We start from the raw sequence: 15,466 nt of genomic DNA, 5'->3' as shown, positions 1-15,466 counted from the left end.
CAGTAGATCTTCCACTGGTGATACAGGCACTCATTATCTCCTGCTGGAAGTGATGCTAATAACATGTATTCCAATTGACTGACATGGGTGAAGAACCAGGAGATGAAATCCATACTTCATGCATTTTGCATGGGGTGGTAATTAGATGATATATTTTTTTTTTTTTCCTTTTTTTGGGGGGGGGGGGGGGGGGCGCTACTAAATGCTTCTGCAGAACTTTCTCTGTTCCAAGTCAGATGTCAAAGCTGAGTAAATCAAGAATTATGGAAATGCTCTGATCAGATCTTTTAAAACAGAGCCCATACCACACTCATCTTTTAAAACTTGAAGCTTCACCAATTGTATAGTAACCGTAAAGGCTGCACTTGGCTGGTCAGATATCAGGGATGGTCTTTCGAAGGTTGGACTTAATTATGTGTGCTATCTTACTGAATAAGTGTCTACTTCTCTAACCAACCTGAAGACCCATTTTAAAGGTCTGAGAATGTGCCCTTGACAATTGCCCCACCCTCTCGTTACCCTGGGCCCCTGGCTCTGGCCATTAGGGAGATTCCTTGTCTTCTCTAAGCAATGACAGGTGAAATGGAGCACAAAATCCCAAAGCCTGCTATGGGCCTCTCCACAACATCAGCACCTCTAATTCTTACAGACACTCGTCTTTCCTATTGTCACGACCTGGCTCATAAATCATAACAAAAAACAGGAGTCACACCGTTTTTATTTTATAATGTAGATGGTTTTGGCTAAACACTGAGTAAACTTTAAACCTCCTAATTTAATATATTGACCTCCGATGCTGTTACTACATCAAAGTGAACAGTGGGGGAACATATGACATTTCATAGGCTGAGCTTTGTTTCATCCAAATGCTGCTACCTCTGAATGTGTGCTAGGCCACGTGTCCTTGGGACATCGTTGTACTTGATACTGATAAGTTACTTCATCTACATTTAACTTCTAAGTCTGAGCCAATAAAGGGAGGTAAATAGAGTCAAAAGAGAGAGAGAGGGAAGGGGTACATAAAGTGATCATTTGTTTTTGACAAATTTTCTAGTGCACAATTTACCTTGTATCCAGAAACAAAAATTATCTAGTGACAGACAAAATTAATAGATCTTTTTCACAGCAGAAACTCATAGTAGAATTCCTAATAACACTCATTACGTATGCTCTCCAAGCCCAGAGAACAGTGTGTGTGACAGTGTGCACTGAAACTTAAGTAGTAAAATAGAATCTGGACTCAGATAACGTTTTTCCATTTACAGCAGTGTTTCATTGTGTTACAGCTGAGAGGGTCCCACAACAATAACAATGTTAGAAGAATCCTATTAAATTCTATGATACAGATCTATACAGGGCTGGACTGGCACAAAACATTGGCCCTGGCATTTTTTTTCATTGGTGAAACAGTAATAGTTAAATATTGCTTTGTAATTTGACTGTCTGCCAAGTGATGTGTATGCACATAAGGATCAGATAATTTCAAAACTTTTTGATGAAGGCATACAGTTTGGCACAATAACAACAGCCAAAAGTTAAAGCCCTTTTCAACTTACAACGGCAGCGACATTCTACAAAACAACTTTGGCTCAGCAATGATGCTGACAATGTCAATTATCATGGGCTAAACCAAAGCTAACATGAGACTCAGTCTGTATTGCCAGCAACAAAAACTGTATTTGATTTTAACCCTTGTATGAAACATTACAAAATTCAAGCACCAAGACCTTCTGCTCTCACGATCCCGCTCATTTTACCCTCTGTCTTGCTGTACTTTGCCATAATCTATCCCAGCTGCAACTTCGAGGCAGGACACAATAAATATAGCTTTGTCAGTGGGGTTCCTTATCACTGATCAAGGTGGCCAAACAATTCTTTGGTCAGAGGTCTTTGCACTTGATTTTGGAAGAGAGATAATAATGACCAAGAGAAAGAGGTTTCAGAATATGAGGATCACATTTGTGAATATTCAGAGCCTGACGGTGACTTTGAATAAGAGGATGGGATTGAGTAACAGCTAGTTCCAAAATGAAGATGAGCCACAGGACCAGCCCATCAGCAGCCACCCCCAGCCTGATGAAGGAGCACAGTCCTCATCCTGGATATCTCAGCATACAACACATTTGTCATCTGGATGGAACTGAACCCAAAATGGAATACGATTGGATGGATGGATGGATGGATGGATGATACACACACACACACACACACACACACACTGATTTCAGAGGACATTGCATTGCCCTCTTCTTCAATTTCTTCACTATCTTGTTATTGCTCCTTTTTATGGCCAGCCTCCTCTCCTCCTTCCTCCTGATGTTGCTGCACATGTCAGATGCTGCTGGCACCTGTAGTAAGCATTCTGGAGCACTTTTGGGCATCGACCTGTAATTGCTTCCGTTTTTTGGCCCTCATTTTCTCTGCCCCTCCCTTGTGCTTCGATTTATATATTTTATCTTTTAAATTGATTTATATTAATTTTATAAGCGCGTTACCTACATCTGTTCTCTGAAATTCCGAAGAAGAAGTGGAAGGAAGAAGTGAAAAGGAGGGGGAATTCTAGTGAGATAAATTCTCTTATATGAAGTGAATGTCTGTGCCTTACGTGTTGGCCCACCCCTGACTGACGGTAAAAGATCTGTGTTGTCCACTGGCCCTAAGGTGGATCTATAAATTGAACTACAATGAAACCATGGTTGGAAACATCCTAACAAAGCCCAATGTCCCTTGGCTTCTCAAGCCAGGTGCCTTTTGCTCGCCCTCCCCCCCCCCAAAAAAAATATTTTTTTAAATCCTTGAAACGCCCATGCCCGTTATACTGTCTTAACTTGAGGACATCAAAACGCAAGGACAATCTCTGTAACATCCTCAGCCAATTTAAATGAAAATATGTAAACGTGGGGAATGAGTGACAAAAACTTAGCTAAAACGGAATTCATTTTGTTTTACTTACTATTATTTACACTAAACGGAATTCATTTTGTTTTATACTATTATTTACTCTAAAGGGTGAGTTTTGGTCTGTCCGGCCTGTCGTACCTTCCTCGCCTTCAACGTCACTTACTATGATACCCACTCAGCATGTATTGGCTGAAAACGAACACGTGACTGTGACGTAATACGGGAAGTGCTGCAGCGCGAGCGTGTACATTTGTTTACAGCCGCGAGTGCTCCGTGTGTAACTCGTCGTTAACGCTTTAGGTTAATGAAAATCCTGTCCGTTTGTGTGGGAAATATTTAGAATATACAACGTTTATTAGCGACACTTCAGCTACCGCGCGACTGTTATGTATGTGCTGTATAACGAGTGTAACATTGGCTAACAAGACATGCTAAAGACACGGTTTATTAGCCTTCTAAAAACCAGTGTAACCTTTACGTTACAGCGTCATGTAATGGTCTTGGACACTATTATTATTCTTCCTCACTATTTTAAAGTGCATCATTAATCCTCACGTTGGTTTCTGGTACGTTACTTGCCTCATTCAGTGATCTAAACTAAACGGTTGCTGGTTAGCAAGCTGCAAGGAAAGCTGACATGGGAGTCACAGAAGACGGGGTGACCTCTCACTACAGATCTCTGACAATATATGGTATGAATCCACTCACTGTAGAAATGTTATAATTTACACAACACGTGTTAGGCAGTCTTTATAGTTTAGTTTAAAATATAGTATTATGGTAGCCGATCATTACACCCTGTGTCTGTACTATTGTGTCTGCTCCCATCTGACTCTATACCCGGTAAAACAGAATGACCAAAGACCTGGTGCATCATGGCGTTGTCTGAAGTTTATTGGGATCACCAGATACCTCTGCCAAAGCTTGCTCCACTCCAGGCCAAGGTCACAGTTGCCTTGGTGGCACTGCTGTGCTTCATCAGCAGTTATGACGGGGAGTTTGTGTTTGACGATTCAGAAGCAATCGTCAACAACAAGGTAATTTATCTTAATTATGTATGAATCCCACATTCAGTTAGTCACAAAAGCAATGCTATTTCTCTGCATCCATTCAATTGTTTGGGTTTTGTGAAGTGTGGTTGTATGATGCACACTGTCGAGCACACCACTATTTCTGTGAACCAGACTGGCACCTGGACACTTGCTCTTACTGATAACTTGGAAAAACTTATGTAAGCCACTTAAAGATGCCATAGCCCGGAAGTGCAAATTAACGCTGCGTTTGGGTTAGGCCTGCACGATTCGTGGAAAAATATGAATCACAATTTTTTTTTGCTTAGAATTGATATCACGATTCTCTGGCACAATTTTTTTTACCTCACAAAGTGTAAAGTTTATTGCACACATGAACCATGACAAAACAAAACAAATTGACAGTACCACTTTCAGATCTCTTGCCTTGTACGGCTTCATCATATTGCACTTTGTGGTGACGTTTGAGGTGCTGGTAAAGCATGCCTTGCAAATCACATTGGACTGACCCTCGTCGTCTTGCTTGAACCCGAAATACTTCCACACCACCGAATGCGAGCCTTTTTTCGGAACGAGTTCTGTTTGAGACGTGGTTGGCTGATTCTCATCACTGGTAACTGGGTTTTCATCATCCATTTTTAGTCCTGTCGCACTAGTCTAGTTCAACGATGCTACAGACTTTCCGAACTACCGCGCTCGCTCCACAAGGGAAACCTGTGACTAAAAGGCGCTTTGTCAGTGGCTGAGGGTGAAACCCTGAGCTTTGTGAGAACCTAACGTTATCCTGCAGCGCTTGGGAGCACTCACATAAGAAAGTGTTTGTGATGCAGTCGGCCCGTAAACTTAAATGAGAATGGAAGTCATTTCAAAATTAAATCATGCACAGGGGTGAATTGAGATCGCGATTTTATAACGATTTATCGTGCAGGCCTATTTTGGGTGTGTATCTGCGTCATTACCTCATCTAGGAATCCCAAAAAGTCCATAATCAGTTAAGCCACTGCTGAGAGTGCAGGGTTTTATTGTTTTTCTGAGCTCTACAAAGCGGCAAGGCACTTCCGTTGACTAATTACGTCACTGGCGAATCTCACCACTCCTGTAAACAGCAGCGCCTCCTAGTCCGGGCACTAGAGTCCAGGCACATCCGGTGACGTACTTACAACCGTAGAAGAAGAAGAACTCTTGTTGTAGCTGCTGAGCGTATCGATTGAGAACATGTCGAAATAAAGGTTCAGCGAGTGTTTGCTCTGTTCTCGGTTGTGATAAACAATACCAGACCCTCCACAAGCTCCCTGCCAATGAGCAAAGAAAAGCTCAGTGGATATCTTTCATGATGGGAATATCCCTGCTACATTTCCCAAATACCTCCATGTATGCGGCAACCATTTCATGGAGGATTGTTACACAAACTTCAGGCAATATAAAGCAGGGCACAGCACCAAACTTCACCTAAAGGAAGGAGCCGTGCCAACAGTACATATATTACAATATTAAAAAAACGTAAAACTGTCTTTGTGTGCTTTTTCTGTCATTTAGCATTAGCGATAGTCGCCTACAGGCTAAGCTACACATGTTCGTTCGTGTTTCATTTGTGTTCTTTTGCATTCGTGTTTCATTCCAAGCTACAGGCGTCCTGCAGCAATCTTTGCGATGGAGGTGGTTCACTTGTCACAGTGTCTTCTGACTCACAAGACAGTGTGAAAGCTCTTGTTGGCTGGCCAATCACAAGACAGTCCGTGTTCTGCGGGTGTGGTTTTGGTCTGAAACAGCGCGGCTGACAAGAGAGTCAGTGATGAGACATTTATATCGGCTCGTTTGCAGCGACTAGGAGGTTTTTGACCACAAAAATTACTTCATGTTTGTAAGTACACCTCCATATCTCACATATAAGTGAGATAGGACCATGCTATGGCCTCTTTAACACCAGGTTCGCCTAATATCTTCACTCGCTGAAGTTCACTACATCTTAAGAATATATTCATAATTTTTCTTGCAGGACATCCTTTTCTGGCTCTACCCTTAAGTTCTGTCACTGCACCAAAGCCCACAGTGAAAATTATCGATTTTACATCTTGGCACACAGTAGTTATTTTTAATCGTCTGCTGTCTCTGTCGTCATTTTCTATCCAATCTATTATGTTGGTATTTTGGTGTTTTAAATTTTGGATTTACTTAAATTAGACAAACTAACCAAATGAGGCAACAGTAGACCAGCAACTTGTTGACAAACTTGAGTTTCCAGCTCATACTACTACACACAAAAACAGAACTATCCCTCTAATACTCAATAGAGAGGAATCCTGCATTGGTCAGTGTTGCTGATATCAGTTTAATTTTGTGTTTCTTTTGCAGGATTTGAAGCCAACAACTACCCTGAGCAACATCTGGACCAATGATTTCTGGGGAAGCAACCTGAGCAGCAACTCGAGTCATAAATCTTACCGACCTCTTACTGTCCTTACATTTAGGTAAGAACTCCTGCTTACTGCATGAACTCACACTTCCACTATAACCCTGGTGTTACAAAAATGTTATGCAATCAATTTTATTTCTCCCTTCTATCATACACTTCTTATCATCAGTTTTATTCCCTGTCTTGTTTGTTTTTGTAGGCTGAACTACCTCTTGGCTGGAGGGCTGCATCCTGTTGGCTTCCATGTACTGAACATTGTCCTCCATGCCATCATATCTGCCCTTATGATTGATGTGTTTGCTGTCCTGATTGGTGGACTGGCCTATGACGAGAAGGGTTGGCTAATGAACTATGCCCCCAAGACTTCCCTGCTTGCTGCCTTCTTCTTTGCTGCACACCCAATTCACACAGAAAGTGTAAGTAGAGTTCCAAATCGAGTTCAGGAAAGAGTGTTTTTCTATTTCTGATAAAGACAACAGATGTTTTAAATGCTTTATTTCAAATTTGTGTGATAGAATACATGATTTTTTTAGTATAAAGACCAGTTAATTTACATGCTGACACTAACTACATGAATAGTTGTTGACCTAAAGAGTGATTCGTGAAGCATACTGATACACATTCTATGTCCATGTTGCGAGCCACCATTAGAAACAATTATATCAGATGTGACTGACACATTTTTGGGATTAATGATGAGTTTTGGATGGGCTTGGATTCAAAATACTTACTCTACATTCATTAGAGTATGACAGAAAAAGTACACTGGAACAATGGTGTGCCTCTGTTCCCTCATTGTTTTCCCTCCGTAGACTCACACATCGTCTCGTACTTCCATTTGATATATACTTGTGTATACGTGTGGCGTTAAGATCACACAATGAATGAGATGACATCATAATTCGTACACTGTAAGAAAAGTGAAGTAACTTCACATTCTTGACATGATATCTGTGAGAAATATAAAAGTTAAAAAAAGAACAAAAAAGAACTTGAAAAAGTATTTTGAGGTAACCATTATATCACTTTAACCAAAAAAACTAAACATACACAGCTTTTCCATCCAACTCTTTGTATGCCCACAAGAAAAAAAAGGAATGTTTTATCAGATTCCGATTCCATGTGGATACTAGGGCCTTAGCAGGCACCTGATTTTTGCTTTGTATTGGGCTCGTTTGGACCTTGTTATCATTGTTGTTGAAACATTGATGTTGGGCTGTAAATAAACTTTTCCTAACACAGATTTCCTAAAGCAGTTCATTGTGGCATCTTGACATTTCAGTCCAGAGGTTTTAATACTAAACATTCAGTGATTTCATGCCAAGAACAAAAGCCCTGTCTCAGCTGGGAGTGCAGGGCCAAGGTACATGCAGTAGCACGGCCTAACTATTAACTGTGTTAGGTTTCTTATTGACCTGCCAGCCTGGCTGGAAGGCAGCATTTCCCCCTCTCCATTGTCTTTAATCATGCAGGGCAAGGACTGGGTGAGACCTGGGGGGGTGGGAGGCAAGCAGGCTGTTGGGTAAGGTCTGCTGTATGTATCAAAGCAGACAACCCCAGGATGCCAACCATACTGTACTCACACTGTATAGAACACACGCACACACCAACAGACCATGCTGGTAATGAGTGATTCTGCCCACCTCTTTTAATAAGCCATTCCATTACGAGCCAACTTTTAACTAGATGGACTATGCAAAGTAGACTTTGATGTGGAATATGTGATACAAAATGAAATCATTAATCAAAGGTTGAATATCTGAATACTTTTTCTTAATGTCTGTTTGGTAGTTTTTCTTTGATTTTTTTTTTTCAGCCTCAGATGTCACATCTATAATTATTTTATTTTTTCTCTCTCTCACTTTTTAAATAAGGTGGCTGGTATAGTGGGTCGAGCAGATCTTTTATGTGCTCTGTTCTTCCAGCTCTCCTTCCTCACCTACTGCAAAGCTTTTAACAAAGGTAGATATATAAGTACTCCTCTTTATTTGCTGTAATAGTAATGCACTTTGCAGCTTTGCGTTTGTTAAATGCATCTCGTTAAGTACACCTACATTTTTTGCCTCAATTGTCCACAGTCAACTTTCAGCTTTGTGTTCTCAGGAAGAGATGACCAGTTTTCCTTGCAGTGGGTTGTGGTTAGCCTCTTGCTGTGTGCTGCAGCGATGCTCTGTAAAGAACAAGGCATCACGGTCTTGGTATGACGTCTTTTTGTAAAGCCATTTTTTCAGTGAGTTAATAATTTCATCAGATATAGTAATAACATTGTGTAAACAAGACTTAATCAGTGATCCATGATAAATAATCTTATGTTATAAAGACTAAGTGATTTGAATGTCATGTAATTGCTTTTATCAAAAAATGTAAAACATATAATGGGAGCTCCAGATCCAGTTTGTTGCTGACCTATATACATTTTAAATGTCATGTGTCCTTCCTTCTCTATGCATTTTGCCTTCAGGGTGTGAATGCAGCCTTTGATGTCCTCCTGATCTGTAATGTTAATGTGTACGAACTCAGCCAGAGGCTACTCCTTAGGAAGAATCCACTCAATGTGAGTCACAGTTTATATACTCCCCCCACGCCCGTTCTGTCATAAATTATGCACATCCTTTTATGATTAATGTCACATCACATACTGAACTGTATGTATTGTTTAAGTAAAGCTATATGGCTGTCTGTGCATGAATTTTGTATTTGTCAGTGACAAGTTCTAATATTTTTCTGACAGGTGAGTGACATATTACGAACAGGACTGCTTACACGGTTGGTGCTCATGGGTCTCGGAGGACTCTCAATGCTCTATGCACGCTGGAGGATCATGGGAACAGGACCGCCAGCATTCACTGAAGTAGACAACCCTGCCTCTTTTGCAGAAAATGTATTTCTTCGAGTAAGTAATGTGTATTTCCACAGGAGACACAACTTTTAATCACATACTAAAGCTATACAAGATTATACCCTGAAAACGTCTTTGTTTGTGGATCGTCAAGACCATGTTTTTTGCTATTTTAAAATGATATTGTTACAATTGACATTGTGTTTAATCTGAGTAACACTGAACATTGAATTTGAAATAATGTCCTTCCCTTATCTATTCCCAATTTCCTCCATTCTGCAACTCCCCTGTTCCTTTTTGATTGGCAGATAGTGAACTATAATTACTACTACTCGCTGAATGCCTGGCTGCTGCTGTGTCCCTGGTGGCTGTGTTTTGATTGGTCCATGGGCTGTGTGCCTCTCATTAAGGGAGCAACTGATTGGAGGATAGTGTGGTTACTGCTGCTCTGGTGCGTCCTGATAGGCTTGATAAGCCAAGCCTTATGCTCGCAGGACAGCCAGAGAAGGAGGTAAGCAAGCACAGCCATCTCGCACTTACTGTAGAGTGAGATGAAGTACATGTTGGCCTCTCTAGACTTACACTTGATTATGAAAATTGTATCATATCCACTGCAGTGTGACCAGAGCACCATGTCTCCAATGCTGTTTGAGGAGTTTTAAAATTCTCTGCTGGCTTAAAGACAGACGTGTGCGTGTGGTCTATAAGAAAAGTTTCCTGTGTGTAATATAGTTTTTGACACTAGACTTTACCAGCCTAAATTTGTACTCCAGTAGAGTCAGACTTAAATTTTTAAGCATCATGAATTTATTTATAATCCTTTTGTGTTTTGGACCTGTTTGTCTCCTTGCCAGGACACTGACCTTGGGCCTGGTGCTGCTGGTGGTCCCTTTCCTGCCAGCCTGTAACATTTTTTTCCGAGTGGGCTTTGTCGTTGCTGAGAGAGTGCTCTACCTCTCTTCGGCTGGCTACTGCTTACTGCTGGCCTACTCCGTGGGACACTGCTGCTATCGTTGGACCAAATACAGGGTAGGGTCAAATCATACTGAAAAAAAAAAAAAAAAAAGATCACACCAGAACAAGAGCTACTACATGGTGCTGATGAGCACTCAGAGTCCTGGAAAGGTACAAACCGGTGACCTTTATATTTCACAGACACTACGCCACGATATCCTGTTTTAAATTATTTTATTTATCCACCTGTTAATGCAGCTGTAATCCCTCTAGTGCTTAGACAGATATGCTAGGCTAATGAGTCCTCTGTTATATATATATATATATATATAGAGGCATTTTGAGGCTGTTAAATCTAAGTCACAGATAATTCATTTCTAAGCTTCAGGGTTGTAATGATTTTGCTTTTTCTGTTATTTTTCTCCCACATTACAGAGGTTGCTGTGTGTGTCGGTGCTTTTACTATTGTGTGTGCATGTAGCTCGCTGTGCTCTCCGCAGTTACCAGTGGCGGTCAGAGCAAAGCCTCTTCACCAGTGCCCTGTCTGTGTGTCCACTCAATGCCAAGGTAAAATGTGTTTGCCTCCCTATCTACAGCATGTTTTAGTCTTTTAGTCTTTAGGTGATGATCAATTACAGCCATACATGAGACGTCAAACTCCTTAACTGTATGTTGTTGTCATATGACTCTTCAGGTCCATTACAATGTAGGCAAGAACCTGGCTGACAGAGGAAATGCAAGTGCTGCTATTGGATATTACAGAGAGGCAGTCAGGTATGGTGAATCTCTTCAGAGTTACTCGCAAACTAGTCAGCTGGTAACAAATAGGCAATTAGTGTTATAGGTTTTCTGTGACTTTCAGGCTTCATCCTACTTATGTCCATGCCATGAACAACCTGGGGAATATCCTGAAGGAGCGGAATGAGCTAATTGAGGCAGAGCAGCTTTTGTCTAAAGCTGTTTCTATTCAGTACGTAATCTAACACATCTGATTCTCCTGCACTACATGTATTATTATGTAATATCACTGCTGTGAGTCCCTATTGATGTTATTGCAATGTATGTTTTAATCTGTGCAGGCCCGACTTTGCTGCTGCTTGGATGAATCTGGGAATAGTTCAGAACAGCTTACAGAAATTTGAGGAAGCGGAGCAGAGCTACTGGAATGCTATTCGCTTCCGGAAGAAATACCCAGATTGCTACTATAACTTGGGGCGCTTGGTGAGATTCTGGGGGGGGGAAACTCTGTTAAGGAGGTTTTTGCAAGTGTACATAAAGCATATACATTACATATTGCATGTTTCCTTTACTTGGATACTAATCTGCTCAAAATTAACAATGACTTAATATTGTATGCTTAGTATGCTGACCAGAACAGACATGTGGATGCCCTGAATGCATGGAGGAATGCAACGGTGCTGAAACCTGACCACAGCCTGGCTTGGAACAACATGGTTATTCTGCTGGACAACACTGGTAGCTAAGAATAATGCACACAAACACTCTAAATACTGTACAGAATACAAATGACTTGTTATGTTGGGGAGTCTATTTTTGCAAAAAACAAAACAAAACACAGAAACAACAAAACACTTCAAAATCATAACATGCAAACACTAGCAGATAATGTTGACTCAGTGTCAATCCGGCTTCCTGTCTTTTAATACAAAGATCACACAAAACAACTAGTTTAAAGTTTTCTTATGCTATCAAAGGTTTGTTTAGTTTTATAGTAATAGTTTAGTAGTATATTAATAGTTTTTATTATTGATGATGATGATAATAACAACAATAATAATAATAATAATATTAATAGGGGTTAAAGACGGATTTTCTGTCGATTGTTTAAAAAAAAAATGAGGGGAGAAATAAAACGGCTGCATTTGTTTTTGTTGTGGTTTTATTTTGGCCATTTAATAATCACCTTTTGAGACATTAAACTGATGCTGCTCACAACCAATAAAGCAAGACAGAACGATGGTATTAGCCAGTCAGAAGTAAAGTAGGGTGGGTCGGTCTTGCCAATGATGGACCTGTGCATTTTATTTTTTATCTCTGTGATGCTTGAACAGCTGTGGAATCATAATCTATGTTTATCCTCTCGGCTTTGGTAACACAACTGAGATGCTTGTGTGAACAGAGGCATTTTTATTTATTTTCTTGAGACTGTGGCTGCTAACCGTACACATCACAAGTACACCTCATTTCTTTTGCCTAGCAAAATGTGTAGTTGTATTGAAAAGTTTGAAATCAATGAAACAACTGACAATACAAAAGCTGTTCAAAATCTCCCACCTTCTTTTAAAAATTAGTCTTGAGTATTTAAATGGTGTAGATCAAAGCCTTCTTACTACTTAAATATTGCATTAGAGAACAGAAGATCTGTTGGGCTACGTGCATGTACACTGTACTTTTTTTTTTTTTTTTAAATGAAAACTTTTCAGAAGTGACTGCACAGCAGAAAAATGTGCCTCTTTTAAAGTGTGGTTGCTTTAATCCCTGTATTAATCAATTCCTTGATTAATTTATTTTTTATGAGTCACTCTGCTTGCAAAAAACTGTCCTTGGTTAATTTAGTTTCAGCCTTAACAGGACAGAAACACAGCATTGTTTCTTTTGAAAAAGCAGGAAATCAAAATGGCCAACAAGATTAGACCGGAAGAGCAGGAATCAGCAATGCTTGAAATTTATGTATTAAAGCTTTGTGTTGTGAGTTTTGAAGGCACTCTTCCCTGCCGTGTGGAGAATGCTCTGATTTCCAAACACTCGAGCCGTTTTGTCAGAAGCTGCTCCCGCGGGGGCGGAGCCTCCCTGGAGTGCACTGGAACTGTCCAATCAGGGCTCACTGTGCCTCTGATCAAACGTGGGCAAGCACAGCCAGAACAGCGCCCCCACTGCATTTGTTCCCCAAATCTGACAAAAAATTCTACCCCAGCCCCCCCAAAAAAAAGAGGGAAAAGAAGAACAATAGGTGTCGTTTTTCAAATAGCAAGGAAATGGGGAATATTCCTTTCCCTTTGGTGTTCAACCCCCTCTTTTGTTTTGATCATTACACAAACAAAAGACAGAATCAGTGTAGATTCAGGCAGATTTACTCAGACACAGACACACATGCAGGCACATGTTGGCAAACTGTGTCTGAAGGGCACAGGCCATGACTCAGGACATGACTGTCATTGTCTGACCACCTGTCTTCCTGTCCACTCTGTCTCTTTCTCCATTTCTGGCCAGACCTCAGACGTGTCTGTGACAGAGATCAATAACCCAGTGGGCCTTGTGTTCAACCTTAATTAGGAGACTAAACTGCTCCTCCATGTGTGGAGGAGGAAAAACTCTCCTCAAGACACTGTTGACAAAATAGTGCAAGTCTTCAGTGAGCAGCTCTGTTAAACCAACTGTCATTACCAATTCATCTCTAGGTTTTTAAAATGACTTTAAATGTTAACTAGGGATGAATATTTCAAGCAAATATAGTCATGAAAGGTTCACAGTGTCTTTAACTCAAAGGAGCTAATGAGATGTATTCACAGACCCAGGTAAATTTCATCATTTCTGCCAGATCTACAGTGTGTTGAGCTTAGAAAAGCAGTTTGAAGTTGCATTCAACAGTGTTCCCTAGAACTATGGTTCCTTGAAAGTTTGTGAATTTAAACCCGTCACGTCTGCAAAGTGCACACACGCAGTTCAATTACTAAATGTGTTTATTGCTCACTTTGTGATAATGGATGTACAACACATTAGGGGGTCATTGGAGGTTAAATATTTATTTCCTGAATACAGTCGTTGATAAAAATGTTTTTAAGGTGGGTATGTTTTAAATATAATTGCAAATAGTCACATTCACTGATTGACTTTTTATTATCATAATCTGTAATTTGCTTTTCTGTCTTCCAGGTAACTTGGGTCAAGCAGAACTAATTGGCCGTGAAGCTCTGAGGCTCCTCCCCAACGACCACACTGTCATGTTTTCACTGGCTAATGTCCTTGGGAAATTACAGAAATACAAGGCCAGTCAGCACAGAATAAAAATTTCAACTCAAGATATTATTTTTACATCTTGGTTATTCCATATAATGTCTGTCAGGAGTGGCAAATTAACTAGTATGAGTAATTAAGTGTTTGTTTCCTCAGGAATCCGAGGGCTTCTTCCTTCAAGCTCTTCGGATCAACCCAAATGCTGCCAGTTGCCATGGCAATTTAGGTAAGGCTACTGCAACTTTTGCTGTATCCAATAATTTACACAGCCGATGAGAGATTCAAAGTGCTCAGCAAGTAATTGTTCATGTTTATGCATGCAGACCTGCACTGAATGCATTATATGAAGAATACAATTAGAACTGCAGTGGCTTCTCAGCTTGATGAGCATTTGTGTTTTTTTTACCTCAGCTGTGCTGTATCATCGCTGGGGAAAACTGGAGCTGGCAAAGAAACACTATGAGCTGTCTCTAAAGATGGACCCTGTTGCTCCTGGGACCAGAGACAACTACAACATGCTGCAACGTAAACTGGACCAGCTTAAACACAACACACCCTGAAAGAACCCAGTTGGATCCTTGTCTGCTGTAATACAAATGTTTTCCATTGTTCTATTTGGTATGACCTCAGTTGACTGATTCTAACTTTGTACCATTTAGAAATAAAGACCAAGATTTGTCTATGAGGCTCTAGTTTTGTTCTGTGTTGGAGAAACTGCCTACAATGGCCAAACCGAAGATTAAAACAATATTATTGCATAGTTGCAGTTTGTATTTTTGTAAATACAACTCTTTAAAATGATTTCCTCATGTGTGATACTTCTAACACTATCTCTAATATGATTTCATGGGTGTGAGATTACATTTCCATCGGCACTGTGCCGTTTTGTTGCTGATCTCTTGCCCCATTTGAAGGCCATGTGGAACTGATCCTCGGTGAACCCCAGGCTTTTTTTTCATCTCTGACCCTGTGTTGTGTCAGCTGGACCGAACACCATGCATGTGTGGATCAAGAGAGTCTGTTGTAAAAATGTATTTGGGTTGGCCGTCTGTCAGGAGTCCCAAGTGTTCCCTGTATTCAAAGGCTTCAAGAGCATTAGTTTGAACAGGACTTTTAACTCTTTACTCAAGCGGGAAAACCACAGCACAAACTGAGAAGCATCAGCTGGTGAGTGTTGACCACTGGTGGGCTGATGTGGTGGTCATGTTTGCTTTTTAATACCCATCTCCTTGTTCCTGGGTAAGATGGCACCTTGAGGTTCAAACCTTTTTCCCTCCCCCCCCTCCAACTGTAGCCTCCGGTTAATGGGAGAAAGGTGTTTGCTCTAAGGAGCTTTTCTGAAGTGTCCAAGAG

General features: G+C 40.6%; 1 protein-coding gene across 2 annotated transcripts; it reads left to right on the top strand.

Moving 5' to 3' along the window:
- The first annotated feature begins 3,128 nt into the window (after nt 1–3,128).
- Nucleotides 3,129–14,795, top strand: tmtc4 (transmembrane O-mannosyltransferase targeting cadherins 4). 2 transcript variants are annotated; one of them, XM_058622912.1, is made up of 18 exons: nt 3,129–3,593; nt 3,754–3,938; nt 6,285–6,400; nt 6,545–6,761; nt 8,220–8,307; nt 8,449–8,543; nt 8,807–8,899; nt 9,077–9,238; nt 9,493–9,695; nt 10,039–10,213; nt 10,574–10,705; nt 10,833–10,912; nt 11,001–11,108; nt 11,218–11,359; nt 11,500–11,614; nt 14,033–14,145; nt 14,270–14,339; nt 14,525–14,795. In XM_058622912.1, exons 2-18 carry the CDS (start codon nt 3,777–3,779, stop codon nt 14,671–14,673), a joined length of 2,220 nt encoding a protein of 739 aa, XP_058478895.1. In that variant the 5' UTR covers nt 3,129–3,593; nt 3,754–3,776; the 3' UTR covers nt 14,674–14,795. The 2 variants fall into 2 exon arrangements, with proteins under 2 accessions (XP_058478895.1, XP_058478894.1); XM_058622911.1 differs by having other exon boundaries at nt 10,983–11,108.
- The last annotated feature ends 671 nt before the right edge of the window (nt 14,796–15,466 follow it).

The sequence above is a fragment of the Solea solea genome, chromosome 2 (genome assembly GCF_958295425.1).
Source record: "Solea solea chromosome 2, fSolSol10.1, whole genome shotgun sequence".
NCBI classification, from domain to species: domain Eukaryota; kingdom Metazoa; phylum Chordata; class Actinopteri; order Pleuronectiformes; family Soleidae; genus Solea; species Solea solea.
The sequence above is the reverse complement of the archived record's forward strand: the minus strand, read 5'-3'. Positions and strand labels throughout refer to the sequence as shown.

What these genes read in the sequence shown, in the direction of transcription:
- tmtc4 (XM_058622911.1), top strand. Translation starts at nt 3,777, where the DNA reads ATGGCGTTGTCTGAAGTTTATTGGGATCACCAGATACCTCTGCCAAAG. An exon ending in ACCCAATTCACACAGAAAGT is followed by an intron (nt 6,762 to 8,219) that starts GTAAGTAGAGTT and finishes TTTTTAAATAAG; the next exon opens with GTGGCTGGTATAGTGGGTCG. An exon ending in TATTACAGAGAGGCAGTCAG is followed by an intron (nt 10,913 to 10,982) that starts GTATGGTGAATC and finishes TTAGTGTTATAG; the next exon opens with GTTTTCTGTGACTTTCAGGC.